Below are 17,505 nucleotides of genomic sequence, written 5' to 3' on the forward strand. Positions count from 1 at the left end.
AACTATGGCAAAATTCCATTGTCCTTCTAGGAGTATGGTAAAATAAACATTTACACTCATCTTTCTTGTACAATATAATAGGAGTTATCCTACAACAGACAGATCTCTTAGCAAAAACTACTGATAGTTACAGAGAGCCAGACCTGAAGTTACTGTAATTTGAATTGTTTTATTGAACCCTTTCAGAAAGAGCATTTAACTAATCACAACCTACATTTTGTATGGTTTGATAGTAGAGAAGCAGAAATTACTTCCTTTGCAAAGTTACCAAAACCAGCATGGGACTATTTTTTAATACGATTTTTGCTCTGTTTCTAGTTACGTGGTGAACATAGGATTGATAGACAAGCTGTGTTGCTGTTTCCTCTCCGTTCAAGGCCCTGTTGATGAGAATCCCAAAATAGCAACTTTTCTACAAAATGCCGCAGCAGTATTGCATGGAATATGTCAACTATGTTTTGCTGTCAATGGAAGGTAGGTGCGCTTGGTCTGTCATCTCCAAGATGTTCATCAGGCAGCAGCCGTTTTAACTCTGTGCCAACACTGCGTTCATGGAAGCGAGCATTCTGATGAGGCTGTTAAACAGAACTGTTCTTAGTCACATAGTAATACCCAGTAAAGAAACAGTGCAGGAAATTCACTCTGCTCGCCCTTTCACTGTGGAACTGTAATTAGTTACCTGCACTGAGTCTTGATTCTTGTAAGTCATTTATCAGAATTGCGAACTTTATCTCCTTTACTCATCATTACAGAGAGGGTTTTATCACTGCTGATTTTAAGTGTCCAGTCCTAAGGACTTCCAGGACGTGTTTTATTATCACCGAAAATAACTCCTAATTGATTTGTCTCTAGAGGAGCCTAATTCAACTCCTGTTCTTTAAAATACCACTGTCAGTAAGGGAATTGTATTTTCTGTAAAGAAAAGTATCACTAGATTTGTCAGGGAATTTTCTAATGCAAAATGTTTGTTATTGTAACCTAACCAGGGCTGTGGGATGGGGTATGTGTCTGCCAGCAAATCTGGACTTCTATAATCAACAGTGTAGGACAGCCTGACACTGTGAGAGTCAAAATTTCAGAGCTTTGGGGTGCACATACTAGAACCTACCACCATTAGACTGTTACACATTTCAGGAAAAAACAAGGCTGACAGAAATTTACAATGAACTCCTGAAGGGTAAAATGATGCTAGGGTTGAAAAAAGAAGAGTTAATAAAACATAAAATAAGAAACAAAGTTGTAGGTAAGAGCTGTTGCTGGTAACCTAGGGACACAGGCACATGGAAAAAGAACCTCAAGAAATATGAGCCCAAAGAGACCATCCCAACTTACTGAAATTTCCCTTTCTGAAAGCTGCCAACTTGGCATTTTACATTCCAGGACAGTGCTGCCAAAAGTCAAATGCTTGCTTAAAAAAAAAAAAAAAAAATCACCCTTCTCTTAGTGGAATAATAGTTCTAGCTACAAGAGTGAGTAATATAATATTTTCAATTTCTGAAGCAGGCACATGGTTCACCCAAATAATAGAGACCTTTGCGCCCCAAAATAATACAGCACTGTGCAAGTACTTCCTTCAAGAACATGTCCTTTGTAGCAGAAGAATAATTTTGAAGGGTTGAGAGTTTTTTCTTCACAATTACACCAAGAAGTATCTGATCTTACTACCGGCATATAACAGCAACTCTTTGGATTTTATCCAAAGGTGCTGATTATTCTCAGTTTCCAGGTTGGACTGTTCATTTGAGCTTGTAAAGAAATGAGAGGAATAAACCTGGAGATTTCAAAACTGTTGTCTTTCACTTTTAGATCAAAAGCTTTGGTGTAACTGATTAGGAGGGCAGTTTAAATTAAATGTCTTTCATCACCTGAGCCCACTCTCATTTAAGAAGTGAATGCAGAGTGCAATTCTGTCGTGTTAAAGAAGTCCTTAGTCTTCAAGGTGATTTAAATGGAAAAAGGTATTGCCAAACACAGATTAAGGTGGCAGAAACAGAGCTCAAATTTATCGAATTCTTAAATATGTCACAATAGAGTAATGCATGTTGTGTGATACATGATCTGCAGCACAAAAGGCAGCCTCTCTTTGTGAGAAATACAGGTGCCTTCTTCATTCGTGGTAAATAGTAGGAGGAGGCAATGCAGCCTATTCAGCCAGAATCCAGCATTTCTCATTCTCCAGCTCGGTACATGCTTGAGCACCAAACATACATGCCATATTACACTCCTCTGTACATCAGAGTAACTAACCACTCTGCTCATAAAACTTCTCAAGTTGTTACTGAGAGGAAAAAAAATCTAGTAAGTACTACCAGTGCTCTGACACTTTAGCATGAAAAGAAGATTTGCTGAAATAATGCCAGGCTTTCACCATTGTTGCAAGAGCAATTTTGAATTGTTCTTTTGGTATATCCTCCTATATAGAATGTTTCCAGGTTGTGAACTTCTTTATGCTCCTCAGCGGTGATCATGGGGAGTGCAAAATTAATTTTTTTTTCCGATAGAACTATTTCAGGCTGTTATTTGTAATATAAGAAGTTGTTCCATCTTAAATGCATCAGAGTGTGTTTATACAGTACTCTTTATACCGTGTGCAGATCTTAGCATGCTGCACCACTGAGTGGTGTAGTGGGAAGGTGATAGGACAGTAGATGCTGGGTGGCTAACACACCGGGACCACCTCAGGGCTCTCAAACCATCCCCAGGGCCTGCAACAATGAAATTCTTTATGAGCTAGAAATGGCCAAGTGCTTCGTGATCTTCCTCCTTTGCTTTCAGACTCCACCAGGCTGTTAGGAACTTTACTGCAACTGTAATCTGCAATATCCCCAGAGGGCCAGAAGTTAAACACTCTAACTCAAGTTTTAAACAATTAAGAAATCCTGTCCAGTGGGTACAAAATATGTTAGGCCATATCTGGAGCTCTGATGTAGGAAAAGCTGTCAATCTGGACTTCCCTGTCTTCCTCACAAGAACATTTCGTAAAACTCCCAAATTTAGCGGAATGTTTCTAAACCAAGCTCTGAATTGATACACAGTGTTTATTTTGACAGTTACTTCATGGAAAATCATTTTATAGGCAGGGAAGAGATCTCAGTCAAGTACCTCCTTGCACGCACCTCTACATCAGGAAGATGTTGCAACAATAATGATTATTAGAGAAAAGCCTCCAATTGTATCATATATGTATCTCAGTATTAAGTATTACATGAAGTCTATGGTTGATATAAGGTAGATGATAAAATTTTAAGACATAAACTAAGATACTTTTTTATTTTCATGGCAGACTTGGAAAAAAAAGTCCAAAATCATAGAGTTTGATAAAATGAAGGAAAGTCGTTCTAATGTAGAAACATAAATTGGAGAATTCTCAATTTTAACATCATAAAAAGTTATTGAAATGAGGGAATCCATTCTGAACATATGTTATAAACATCTTATTATAAGAGAGGGATTATCTTTTCGTTAATGGTCAAGGTCTTTAAAAAGATTTAATTTCGATATTGATCTTCTCAAATGATCTTTTTTGGTACTGGCTAATAAATGCTAGATTGATTCTTTTAATTGAAGTTTTGCTGTGGATGTAATAGCACATTTTCCAAACACTGTGTAAAACATATAAAAGCTCATTTGTTGAAAATATTAATAACTTATAACCCCATGTGAACCTTGTTTTGATAATTTTTATACCTCAGCTGTTACACAGTGAAAATCAGTGAGGGTGGCTTGAGACCTCCAACTGGAAGTTCCATTTTTCTTATGTTGTGTTGCATCCATTGCTAGCAACAGAGGTGAGAGCTCCTTTCCTCCCTGATGAATTTTAAAAAAAAAAAAAAAGTGTATGAGAGCTGAAAATAGGGCATTGGGTATCGTCCCTTATTGTTCATCGTGAGGAGTCCTAACATGCAGCACGTCTGAATATTGAGCTATCTTTGTTTACTGAGCAAAAGATGAACCTGACATTTGATACTTGGGCTTGAAAATTGTGGCCGTGATAATGCTTAACTGTTTTTTGCTCACCATTAAGAGTAACAGTAGCCAGAATTGAAAACAGAGACATTTTTATTAACCTGAAATAAAGCAAAATATTAAATAGACTTTATACAGAATAACAGTGGTTTATATAGCCACATAAATCTGTCTTGCATTTTGTGTCCAATTCCAGATGTCCAGTAGCAATGTTCAGGATGATAGCCTTTTTTTCCAGAGTTTATTATTGTAACTGTGAGAAATACAAGGCCTGTTTTGGGCCCTCGAGTCCTCAATACGCATATGGAGCATGCTTGGTTTGTAAACACAAGACAGAAAACAATGAGCAGGCATGGAATGCAAGGAGCATTAATAAAAATATGGCCATGCTTCCCCAGCTCACCCTTCCCTAAAAGCAGGAGTGAAGACTAAGTAAGAAAATATATGGCAAGTCCTTTATCAGCATAGCAAAGATCTTGCTTATGTTCCTGTCTTTTCCTGCACTGCCCAGTGTTCATCAAATCTATATCCCTTTTTTCCCTGTGAGTCTCTAGAACTAATATTTATGTCCAAGAAGTTTAATTATTACACTATGGAGGATTATTGTCAATGCCTTATTTTGCTTTTGCCCATTAGTATAAATGAAGAAATTCACACTAACCAAAGAGTTAATGCAAACAGCAGGAGGAAACTGTCAGCAGTAGTGCAGTGTAAGGGTTAATCACTAAGGAAGAATGTTCTCCCTAAGAGCAGTACAGTGGACTAGCAATAACATAGACGCAAGGAGGAAAGGGAGTTGTGTGTAAAGTTAACATTGCAAATAATAGTTCCTCAAATTATGTAGCTTCTTGGGACATCAACTTTTTCAAAATTTTGCTGTTTTCTTATTGTAAAAAATGTCTGCAAGCTCCCTCCTATCTAGGAAAATAGAATGTCATAGCAGCAAAGTAACTAAATTGTTACTGTTATATGTTATCTCAAAACAGTGGTGGAATACATATAAATCTGTGTCAGCAGCTAATGAAGTTGTGGATTACAAGCTGCAGTGGCAGAAAGCTGCAGATATATAGGGTTTGATCCAGGAAAATAGTGACTGTCATGTCACAGATACACAAGGAAGTAGGCTGGTCTGTTTTCAGTTTTATTACAGTAATTAAGATAATGTCTGTTTTGGCTGCTGGATGGCGAATCAGATACAAGTCTGCCTGAACGCTGGTTGTGCTTCTCACCGCTTCCAAGGGACAACAAATCCAGCAAGTACTGTAAACAAACGAAAACTTGTTCTTGATATTACTAAAAGGTTTCAAATGCTCCCTTTTACACAGTACCGTGATTCCTAGTTTGACAGTGTGAAATATAACAAGGTCTGACAGGTGCTAAATACTTCTTTATACTACCTCTCTTATTATTTTGCCTCTCTATTTTGACATATCTTTCTAAATAAAATAATTTAGAAGCAAAAAGTACAGATGATAGTTTTTAAATCCTAATAATAAAAAAACCCCCCAGATTATATTCTAAGCCTTTTGAAAACTCATGTTTCCATTTGGCTTCATGTTTTTAATCAGGAGTATATATTTCAAATATACAAACATGATAATGTATACCCTTAGAGAAGCTTGTCTGCTTGTTAGCTCAGTCAGTTTTTAAAACAATATGTTTTCAGATATAAACAGTTTGCTCATATTGAAGCTTGGAGAAATCTAGCTTTATACTTGTTCTGCAGAGTATGCTGTTTCTCATCAAGCTGTATTGAATTCCTGTTTTTAATAAATAGTGGAGCATTTTAAGCAGTGAAGTACCACTGTTTCGTATCTTTCTTTCCTGTGATGGATATATCCACATTTTTAAATTCTTAAACCTTTTTTATGTCATAAGCCCATACCAATTCCTGAAATCTTTGATGGCAGAAGCCGAAAATAATAATGGCAACCCATAATGAAAATTCCCTGCATTTCATTAAACTTTTATTTTTAAGATCCTGCAGGTTGTTTGACCGTAATATAAATATTTGCCTGGTTTTCTATGTTAAATATCAAGACTTGGTAAAGTTTGAAAGCCTATCTGTTTTCCCAGCTATATAAGCCAATGTAAAAAATCCGGTAAGTCTTGCTTCCCTTCAGTGATTAATTGAAGGGGGTTTGTCCATACTGACTATTTTACTTTGGCAGCTGGTACAGACACGGAGAGTAAGCTTCTTTAAATAGGAGAATTAAAAGGAAATAACATCTGTAGGATTCTCCTCTCTTAACTTTAGTTATGTAAAACCTAGGTTTCTTGTGTGACGTCGTCATCCTAGGATATTAGGGCTTTTATGGGTTTTTACTTCAGTCTGTGTCCTGACAGCACTGAATTTTCACTGGGCTTACCTTTGAGGTGCACTAAAATTCTGCTAAATGTATGAAATCCACTGTTGCACAGACTTGACCAAAATCACTCAAAGTAGCATATGCAAAGGTTCATGCTTTATTTTCCAACATCTCATATACATTTTTTTTCTACTTTAAAGCCCACAACCAGTATGAATAACGTCTTTTACCTTTTTATTGTAAACATTTAGGCTTAAAGTGATTATAACTGACAGTTAAAACCAACAGGAGCCAGTGGCCTGTACATATACACATTAACTGTAATACAGGCAACATCAAAAATAAACATTTCTAACAGTTCCTACAATCCACCAAACCTAGCAAACAGATTTTTTTTTTTTTTTAATTTTTTTAACAGCTTTGTCCTGTGGTATACCTTTAAAATTCCTGGTCTTTTCTGTGAAAAAAATAATGCGTGCATTTTGAGTTATTTTACAATTGACTTTTTTATGTATATTTTGATTCATTCACTGCTCTAGAGCAGCACAAAATGGTAAAAGGATTTCATCCAGCAATGTAAGCTTTTTCATATGGAATTGTTTAAAAATAATGATGGAGTGAGAGTTGAAAGCAAGCTAACTTTAACCTTTGGTAAAATTGGTCAATCTTCTCATTGTATATAGTCACAAAAAATTCTGTGAGGTATCATATCCAGTAATTAATTTGGGGTTATCGTTTGACCATGAGTCAAACTGTTGTACTGTTGAAAAAGCTAAGAGTGAAATTAAGAAATACTAGTTGGCAAAAGGAGCTGTGCTCTCATGTGATACTGTGGAAATAAACATTCTAGTTAACTTGAGTTGTAGTTAAGGGACGGTTAGCACATTTTGGCTACTGCATACTGCAAAATAAATAATCAGACATCAGAAGATATTCTAAAGTGAGGAGTACTAAGGAGTCCACAGACACACAAAGCAAATTTGTAAAAATGGTAGTCCCAGAGCTGTTAGCTCACCCTTCTTTTGCAGACAATCCAGGTTCGTTCCTCACTTGCAGCCGGGTTCACATGCCAACAGGACTTGAAACTATGCAGCAGGAATCTGCATAAAGGCGCACAGCTGGCAAGGCCAGGTGATGGTTCAGGAAGTGTCTCTGCTGACTCCATTCAAACACACTCACTTAAAGACCACAGAGCTTCAAAATGAAGCTTTTGAGCACGGATTCCAGACGTAGGAAAAGGAAAGTAATGCCATAAATTGTTGTGCAGTGTAGCCCCACCCAAAACACACTTAGAGCTCTAGTATTTTTTCCACTTTTTTTGTTCTTTACAGAGTAAATGTTAGGGTCATTATGAGTGTTAGAAACCACCAGCTGAATGTTTGTGGTTTTTCTTTTTCAGCAGATAAGTGGCATCAAATCATAATTTTAATCATCTTTTTAATTTACTTCAGCTCATCTTTCGAACGTTATTACATATTTTGAGAGAATCCTATGCCTGTGGCCTTCTGAAGTGCTGTCATGGCTAGTTTTGTGGCACAGTTTCTTTAAGGGTTGTTAGGAGTTCAGTTGGCTACCACATTATTAAACAAACATGCTGTGTTTGGAACCTGTACAAGAAACTCAGACACGTTTGTCTCCAGATGACACTCTACGAATGGCTGACTGCTAACTTGCAGAGTTATAGTGGAGGTCCAGTGGTGACTGGTGGTGACAGAGTCATTTGTGTAACAACACAGGTACTGGAAAATAGGCATAGCTATGCTGCTTTTGTTCTTACTGTGTCTTACCTAAAGATCTGATTGCTTCTTTCAAAGATCTGTGAAGCAATTATGCAGTCTCATGTGGTTTTTGTACAGCATAGGTGTCACTGGAATAGGACCAGGACATTAATCCTGGTAGCAGGTAGAAGAGGTAGCAGCAGAAGATGCTGTACTGAAAAGCTTTTTCAGTAGCATCAAACATTCACAGACTGTAAATAGAAATAACTTGGAAAGGAGTGGTACCCATAAATGCTAATATCAAGTAAGATCATTCCTTACATGCGTGATCTAGCTGATAAAAAGCAGGAGTGAGTCAACTGCTTTCTGAACATAAAGATGTGAGTGTACTGTGATGGAAGCAGGTGGGTGCTGTAGCGTAAGTTGTGTACAACCCAGATACTGTCCTGTTGTATTCACCTGGGCTGTAAGAAGACCCCTCAAAGGCTCTGCAGACATACTTCATAGCCTGAGCGCTATAAAAACCTTCCTAAGCCTCCTAAATCTTCCCTCCTTCGCCTGCAGCATGTCAGCCTCCTCGCAGTAGCTGTGCACACTCTGTCCCCACCCAGCTGCTAAGCGATTCCTGCTTTGGGGGCACAACGGGAGCTTGTTGTCTCAGAAAGACCTGATTATCAGCCTTGCTCTATAAAGCAAACAGTTGCTCATGTTTGCCTACTCATGCTACCTTACAGAAAAATTGTATCCCTGAGAAAATGCATAGATACTAACTTTCAAGTTTGCTGTTATAACTACAAAGTTGGTGTTTCAAGTAACTGTTCCTTCTCTTAAAATATTTAAGCTGTATTTTAAGTTAGCCCTGTACCAGCGCCTTCTTTAGGACATGGAGAATGCAGGTTTGTTGTCCTGCTCTGCCTGTTTCTCTCTCTTTGGCCCAAGGAAGCAGTGGTGTGCTGCTACAAATACAAATTCTCATTGACAGACACTAGTTTTGAGTGAACTGGTGCTTTATTACCTACTTTTTTTGCTTCACTAGAAAAAGTGAAAATGAGAGCATAAGATGATTATTGTCAAAACTTGGTAGTTGCTGAATTTGTGGTTTAGTTGCTCCGTTGAAGACAGTGTCTGTATCATAAAGAGCAGGACTGGTCAGCGTACCTAGGATCTGTGTTGGAAACTTCACTGGAGCAGCACAGTGTGTGTAACAGTGGTGCAGGGTGCTTCTGATGGAGATACTGAAAAGATTATTTAGAGCCATTCTAGTCAAGGAAAAGCTCCTTACTGATTCTGGTCAACAGGAACATTCTCAGCCCTCTGAGTGTCCAGTCTTTTCTGTGTTAAACTGAGATCTTCAAAGTTACAGGTAGTTTTAGAAAGTGGTTCTTGATTCCACTACTTTCCCATTTCCTTTGCCTTTCGTTGTTATAAAAAGTGAAGATACCCTCATGCAATCTGTCCGTTTATAACATTTCCTTGTATCACCTGGCATATTTTCCTTTAATTATAAAAAAAGAATAATATATAGACTCAATCTTGGTAGTCTCTTTTGATATTGACACTTGTTTCTTTTTTCTTTTTTTTTTTTTAAGATGGAAACATAGTAGATGAGGTAAAGAACAGATTTTGATGTAGCATATTTTCAGTGTTACTGTTCATTGTGTCTTAATATTTTAGTGTTTCTTTTGATTTCTAATAATAGATTAAATGTATTTCCATAGTGATGTTCAGGTGATTTACATGTCGCATTTGAATTAGAACTCGGAGTATATAAAACTTGGTGAATTATTTTTGTGCTTCATTTTGTATTTGCCTGCCTTCCACACGTTATTTAACCTCCAGAGTAGTGACAGTCTTTGTCTTCCTTAGTAGTGACTGTCCTGCATCATCTTCTGGATTAGTAATAATGTGGAAAAACATGATCAGTACAAATCATGGAGGGATTATGTTAAGTGCGTTTGAAAGTTTGGATGTGAGGAAAGGGCATCCTGAGTTATTTGCCTGTCTGTCCTGATATCTTAGATAGCCAAAAACCTTCTCCGTTATTTTATGTGCATACCCAAAAGATACCAAAGAAACCTAGTTTCCATTTGCACAAGCTGTGCTGCTTTGTCTTGAGCATTTCATACCTATTTGTGCTTTGCTATCATACAGTCTCCCATAATTAACATCTGACTGAAGTAAGAAGCAGTGTGTTTTGCTAACTGCTCAACCACTTCATTCTTAAATTCCTGCAGAACTATTTGATTAAGATCATCTGGTCCTAGTAACTTACTCTGCTACTTAGGTAGGCAGTTTGTTTCAGTGCCTGCAGCTGGGCAGTGAGAGCTTCCAGGGAGTTTTCCCACCTCTGCTGGCTGCTATTGCAAGAAAGAAAGATGGGTGTAGGCTCCTGACCTGAGACAGAGCTTGCATGGAGCCCCTACTGTGCCCCCAGGCTTCCGAATTAAGCTGTCAAATTTCTGCGTGGTCTCACGCTGGTATCGTGAACCCATTTTGGGAGCAAAGACATGAGTATATGGAGAAAGATATTTAAAGACACAGCTGCACTGCAACTAAAGAGAGCATGAGATGGTGCCCAGATTATTGAAAGTATTTTCTGGAAATGTTGTGGTTTCTTGACACATTAGACATCAGGTTTTTCCCTTTTAACAGTTTACTGTTTTTCTAACATTTGGCTTATTAAAAGTACTGCATCCAGGGCAAGTGTTCTCACTGAGTGCTGGTCTCCTCCTCAGACGGCTTAATGTTTCTTTGACAGGTCTTGGAACATATTTGACAATACACGTCAGGACCCCACAGGACTAACGGCAGTTCTTCAGTCTACGGATCTGGTTGGAGTCTTGCATATGCTGTACTGTGTTCTTTTCCATGGGACAATTTCAGATCCGAACACAGCAAGTCCTAAAGATAGCTATGCAGCGAACACAATCCAGGTTGCCATTCAGAGTTTACGTTTCTTCAATAGTTTTGCTGTTCTTGATCTGCCTGCCTTTCAGGTAACAGATGTTTTAAAACGTTTGCTTAGTGCAAAAATGTTAATTATTGCATATACTTTTGGACTAAGTTTTGTCTTTAAGATCTTAGTTATTGAAGGAAATTTCATGATTAAATGTTTAGGTTTTCTTCATGCATAAAATTGATAACTGTTGTTATTTCCACCATATAGCTATGGCTAATGAATTTTACCAAAAAAATGAAAATTTAGAATACGTGAAATGCTGAATCCAATCCATTACTACTTCTATTAAAAAAACACCTCACTTCTAGTGTAGTGCTTTCTATATTTATTAAGCCCCAAAAATGTAAAAAAAAAATTGGTCAAAAGCATGAAATAACAGTTTTTCTAATGTGAAAGAACTATTATAACCACAATTTACATTTGTCAGTGCTTTCAGTGGCCACTTGCTTTAAGATTGCACAACTGAAACTGAAAATCACTTGGTATCAATTTTTTTATCCAAGTAAAATTTTATTGACCAAAAATTGCAAATTAAACTTTTCATAATTTTTATTCACCAAAAAAAAAAAAAATCAAAAAAGATCGCATTTTGAGTCTTAAGAAATGAAGTCTTTTCTTACCTTCTTCGGTGAACTGATTTCTAGTGTAAATTAATCATTTTGTTGTCCAAAGACTAGTATATTTCTCAGATAAATTGGCAAAGCTGTTATGTTGTTAAGATAAAACACCTGTCAAAAAGCATTGCTTTGCAAAACACGATTAGCAGCATCGGTCTTAAACAATTCATCAGAATAGGTTTCTGTTTCATTTAATATGTAATTTGTATATAAGTTGTACCATACACTCCATCTGAAATGCATTAAACTCAGCTTTGCATGAGTAAAGAATTCAGTATTAAGGTATGAGTCTCCTCCAGTTTGTATTTCTTGACTTTGATTTTTAGTACATTTAGTATCTCTTAATAACAGCAACAAGCTATTTGCCTGTAGCAACATTCATCTGTACAGATGCAGTTGTGGGATCCAGTCCACTCAGGGCTTTTTTACAGGGCACAGAAACAGTATATTTACTGGTGTTTCATGTAAAACAACTCTTACACACCATTAACTCCCATTTCTTTCTGTAAATGAAGGTGTATCAAAGTAGTTCTCTTCTACAGCTTGTTCAGTACCTCTCAGTTTGAGACTGGATGTTTATTTGTTGCTGTAGATATTACAGGTATATACCAGAGAGTAAGACTTGAATTGGGAGTTACAGCTTGTAGGGGAGCTATAGCAAATCACACTGACTGAAGGGCTGTTCCCTGATACCTCAAGAAACCACTAGTAATTTTTGAAATACAACCTTCTACTTACACTGTCTGTATTTATCCCTCTACCAACTACCATTATATTTGAGCATTTATAGCAAGCCATCAACATTAATTCCCAAATCCCACCATCTGCATTAGTTTAGTGCAAGTGCAAGATAGTAATTATTGCATAAAGGGTGGTAGAAAACCAACCAGTGTGAATTATTTCATTCAGTTCATTGATGCAGGGCTCCGCTCAGGAAGTATCCACTTAGCTGTCTTATTGAATTGTAGGCGTAATATTGTTTGTGATGGACAGACACACTTGTGTAGTCTCAGCAGCTATCCCTTTCAGTGTATTAATGAGATTTGTTTCTGTAATGTTCAAAAAGTCAACATACACCTGAGGCAGTTTGCTGTCCATCCTGACCTTGTGGACTGTAGCAGGCTAGCAGACAGCAGAGGGAAAAAGCGTAGTTTATGTACTGTCTGATTATTATCTCTAAGGAATAGTTTTATCATGTATTAGTAGGACTATAGAATAGGTTTTTTTGATTAACAGAAGAGGTCTGGTATTCTAGAGTTTGTATTAGCACAGATGGGTCGTGGGTATATATTTCATTTAATTTGACAGTCTAAACAATTGAAAGATGGTAGTGAGAAACAACGCAGGATCCTGAGCCGATATTAATTCTGGCTAAAAAGGAAGCATAGTTTCCTTGAAAAATTAGTTTAACTTTTATACACAAACTCAGGTGCCCTTTGACCTGTTGTTATCAGGGAAGGTTAAGCCCAGAGTGCTAGGTCACAGCATGCATGGACAGCACTAATTAAATAAGGGTGGACCTAAGAACATGGCACTTACATCATGTAAAGCAATAAATGGTGGCTGTATTGGGTGTTACATTTTGAAAATATACTAGCTTACCAGAACGCTTGAGGTTCAAGATAGAAAGTATCCACAGCTGAGTCTGTTTTAATCGTCAAGGATTCTACTTTTTCTGGGTAGATTTGGAGTATGCTAAAACTAAACTGTACTACAGACTGGGATTTATGTATATGTACTTAAAACAGGCTGCAAGGTATAAAATCAAGAAAACTCTCAATGAAAGAGATTTTCTCACAGGCCTGCACTGCTGTTTCATTAGAGTTAGTAGACTGTCATGCTCATTCCTTGTGCTTTAGTTTTCCCCTTTGACCTTGTGTCGTTCTGTCTGTTTGACATGTTTATTAAATAGAGGCTGTAGGCTGCGCAGATAAAATCTAATTCTGAATCTCCACGTTACAGCAATTTGCCTACTTTTAAGAAGCATCCCAAGAAGCTTTGCAGCTGAGTGTTCTCTCCTTTTGGATGTTTCTAACTTTTTTTAATGTTTGAAAAGTCATTATTTGTTATTAATCTTTGTATTCCATTCAGAGCGTGAGTTATTAATGAGAAATGCCATTTGCTCTTTTGCAGAAATGAAGACAGTTTGGTTTCTTTTGCTTATTACTAAGAAATATTATTAGCATTAAGTTTTCCTGGAACATGTAATGTATGTCAAATGAAATGATCAACCTAATGCTACACTGAATGTCAACTAGGCAGAATCCAATTTTTCCCGTGTCCCTTTAAAATTTGGATTTATTCTTATTTTTGACTTTTATATTCCAGTTGTAAATAAGTTACTGAGAGAGCTGATTCTGTCCTTCCTCCAGAGCCATTGCAACAAAGAATATAGTCTATACTTTGCAAAAAGAATAAAAGAGTGCAATTGATGTATATGTAATTCACACAAGTTCTGTAACACTGCTAGACTGTAATTTCTGGTTCTTGGCCTTTTTTTTCAGTCTATTGTGGGTGCTGAAGGACTGTCCCTTGCATTCCGGCATATTATCAGCTCTCTGCTGTGGTACTGTTCCCAGCACACCTGTGAAGGATTGCTACACGAAGTCATTATTTGTGTGGGCTATTTTACTGTAAACAACGCAGATAATCAGGTAAGGCACATGGAAAATGGGATCAGAAGTTATCAAGGGCACATTTAGTCATGGATCCCTCAAGAAAACTAATCCCCTCAACATCGTTTTTGAAGCACTTGGGATTCCTGTGAGCACAAATATATACATTTGCAAAAGAGAAGCTGAAGTTACATCTTAACACAAAAACATTAATTTTATGTGGCCATAAGCAAACCCCATGTTCTTATGCAGGCAATGATGCTGACATTGCACTGATTTTAACTAGCCTTACCCACTGCCAAGATATACTTAGCAACTGATATTTTTAATTCCCAGTTAACTTCATGTCAACTTGATCAGATGGCTGTGGTACACAACTTAAACCCTTTTAAAGCCAACTAAGCTAGTCTGCCACGAAGACGTGTCCTCAGATGCCAATGTAGCCATCTTCCTGGTAGCCAAAGCGCTCGTTTAAGTTTAAGCCAATCTTTTCCTTGAATCTTCTTAGTAGTAAACCAAATACTGTCAGACAAACAGTGGAAATTCACCTTTAGCTTCCTTGATTGTTGTTTGCTTTTGTCAGTGGGCTCTGTGACCTGTCATACTAGCTTATAAAATAACCCAGCCACTAAAATTCAAAAATATTTGCAATATTTTAGACTTAAAAATCTCCCAAGTTTTCTCAGCGTATGTGTAGCATCTGAGGGTGTATTGGGCAGGGCAGAAGTTGACACTGGCTTTTTATTTTTGAGTATATGAACCTGACTCCGGATGTATAAAAACTGCATCATGGTGCCTACATCTTTAGTATGATTCAGCTGAATGCTGTATTTTGTGAAGTTACTCATTTTGTTCTCTCTCCACACTTGTAACACCTGGTTCCTGGTTTTGTTCAACTTTTGGGGTGGGAGTTCAGGATGAGGAGCTTAGTGCCTTCAGTTAAGCTGACAAGCAGAAGAAAGAAGTGTTACAGTTTGTCAGCAAAGGTTTAGAGAAGAGCTGTCTGATAACGTTCTTACAGTTGTTGGCTATAATTGAAACGTTATACTGTCTTAAAGCTGACAATGCTGTCAGATGTATTAGTTAATTATATAATGTAATTATATAGTAATGTTTCTGTGGCTTTGGTCACAGCTGGAGGGAGGATCCTGCAGCCTTCCTACCCTGTGCAACCAAATTCCACTCAGGATCTGGAGCTGACTGTGGGCAACGCTTTTTAATATGGTCGTTTTGAAAATTCATGCGATATTGCTGCCATTTTCTGATTCCCACTACTACACAACGGGTTGTGCTGGCATCCAGAAGTGCCAGCAAACAATGTTGTCTTTTCTCTGCAGTTTAAAAATGTCTTTTCTGGCACACAAGTATAAACAGATGTGATTCATTGCATGGAGGACTTGCGACTATAAACGTGCCAGGAATAGCTCAGAAGAGGGATTTCCTACCAGCGATGTCAGTTAGAGTAGTCTGTAGTGCCTGTCGCTGTTTACTGCTCGTGCCCTGGGGCGAAGGTCCAGCCATGGCGAGCAGGCACCGTGCCATGGCAGCAGCTGGCTATGGTGGCTGCCGGCAGGCAGTCAGGAGACTTAAGTATGTGCAAAATGCGTTTGTCTGCAGGCATGCTTCCCAGCGGGTGATTTTGCAGTGTCTTGGAGTCTTCAGCATGTGCACTTGGGGTTGAGGTCATGTGCCATCACTGGTCTATCCCCAGACTGAGTCAGTTTTCAAGACTAAAAGGTAGCTTCTGCAGCTGTGAGAGTCAAGTTTAGGTCTTTGGTTAAACAACCACAGTGTGTTAGTACTTTTCATACACTAAAAGCAGTCTTTTATGGTTGTTTGCTTTGGTGGTACTATCTCAAGAGATGTCAAGACGTGCTTAACTTTTTAGGTACTTTCTGATATTCCTAATTAGTAAGTTTTTAACTGGGGAAATGGCATTTTGGTTTGGGTTTATTTTTGTTTAAAAAAACATTTTGAAAAACTGAAGCATTCCTCACTCAGGTACTTGCAAAACATGGGGAAGGTTTTTTTAGTAAAAGGAAGTATTTTTGCTTTTACTACTAGTTACAGTCATTATTTTCAGCTGCTGTTAGTGTTGTGACTCCCAGTAAAGAAACGATGCCTTTCGTGAAAAGGGAAGTGCTTTCTATTCACTCAGTTACGATTTAATTTTTTATTACGTTACGAGCTTCCAATTTTTTCTTTCGTTGTTGATCATCTGCAGAGTCCTACTAAAAATAAAAAATTGGTCTCACAGTGAAAGCTTTCAAATAGTAGGCTTGAACTCCTGGAAAGAACATCATAATAAAAATAGATACACCAGACTTGAGCTATGAAAACAAATTTCCATATAGCCTGATAGCTCTTTTTATTTAGTATTTCAACAAACTTAGTTAGAGTCAATAACTGACGTATTTCAAAACAGATTCACATTATTCTTGCAGTTAAATGTACATTTGTTTTGAAATGTTTGTAGTTTAAATAAGTCTCTTCCTCTCTAAATTTGTATCCCTTATTACAAACCTCTGTATGTTTTAACTCTCTCTCAAAAAAAAGAACAAGTAGTTGTTTGGAGTTTTCGGTGTGCCTTTTGTGATTCCTTTGTCTACCCACATCAACAGATAAATATCCAAAATGGCTACTGGAATAAAGAAAAGAAGGCATTAATTATTAAAAAAAAATTGCAGTTTCCCAGTTTGGAGAATAGATAGATTTCTAAAAAGGAAATTTTACAGCCTGTCAACCTCAACATTGACCTTCTGTAGTAGTACTGTGATTTAAGTAAGTGAATTATTACCACTATGCAGTCAAAATAATAAAAGGGCAATTTCCTAAATATTTCACATTCATAGAAGAAAATCTTCCAAGAGCATCATATGCCAATCATTTAATGTAATATAGGTTTGTCTGGTTTTATTACACTATCTGTAAAAGTCTTTATATTTAGTTGAGTGGCAAATTAAAAAGGAAAGTTCTTTTCTCTCGTATAGCTTTGAGACTCATATTTCACTGCTGTTTCCAGGAGCCCTAAATAAGGGGGGGGGGGGGCCTCATGGTGGGTCCTGCACACACGCAGAGACAGTGGCTGGGGTCCCAGTTAGCGTTTTCTCCACGGCTGGCTTTTGGTCCAGGCCCAAATGATTCTGTCGAGGAGCAACAAAGACAATGGATTTTTAAGGAATGCATTCCTAAGTGTTTTGATAGTGCCTGCTCCATTTATTTTAAAAAGACTATGATCTTGCTGACTCTGCCCACTTACAATATATCAGTAATATTGCCTTCCTTTTTCGTATTTTGCTTTAACATTCATAAAGCTTTTTC

The 17,505-nt window shown here is 37.4% G+C and overlaps 1 protein-coding gene across 3 annotated transcripts in view; it reads left to right on the plus strand.

Annotated features, from left to right (window-relative positions):
- The window catches only part of SCAPER (S-phase cyclin A associated protein in the ER), a 167,909-nt gene that overhangs the window by 132,088 nt on the left and 18,316 nt on the right, over positions 1-17,505 (plus strand). For 2 of the 3 annotated variants that reach the window (XM_074880532.1, XM_074880533.1), the window contains exons 27-29: positions 319-474; positions 10,752-10,989; positions 14,074-14,223. In XM_074880532.1, the coding sequence (XP_074736633.1) occupies positions 319-474; positions 10,752-10,989; positions 14,074-14,223 (544 nt within the window). Of the gene's footprint in view, positions 1-318; positions 475-10,751; positions 10,990-14,073; positions 14,224-17,505 lie in introns of those variants that run through there. The other variant, XM_074880534.1, reaches the window with a different exon arrangement.

Source organism: Strix uralensis, chromosome 11 (genome assembly GCF_047716275.1).
Source record: "Strix uralensis isolate ZFMK-TIS-50842 chromosome 11, bStrUra1, whole genome shotgun sequence".
NCBI lineage: Eukaryota > Metazoa > Chordata > Aves > Strigiformes > Strigidae > Strix > Strix uralensis.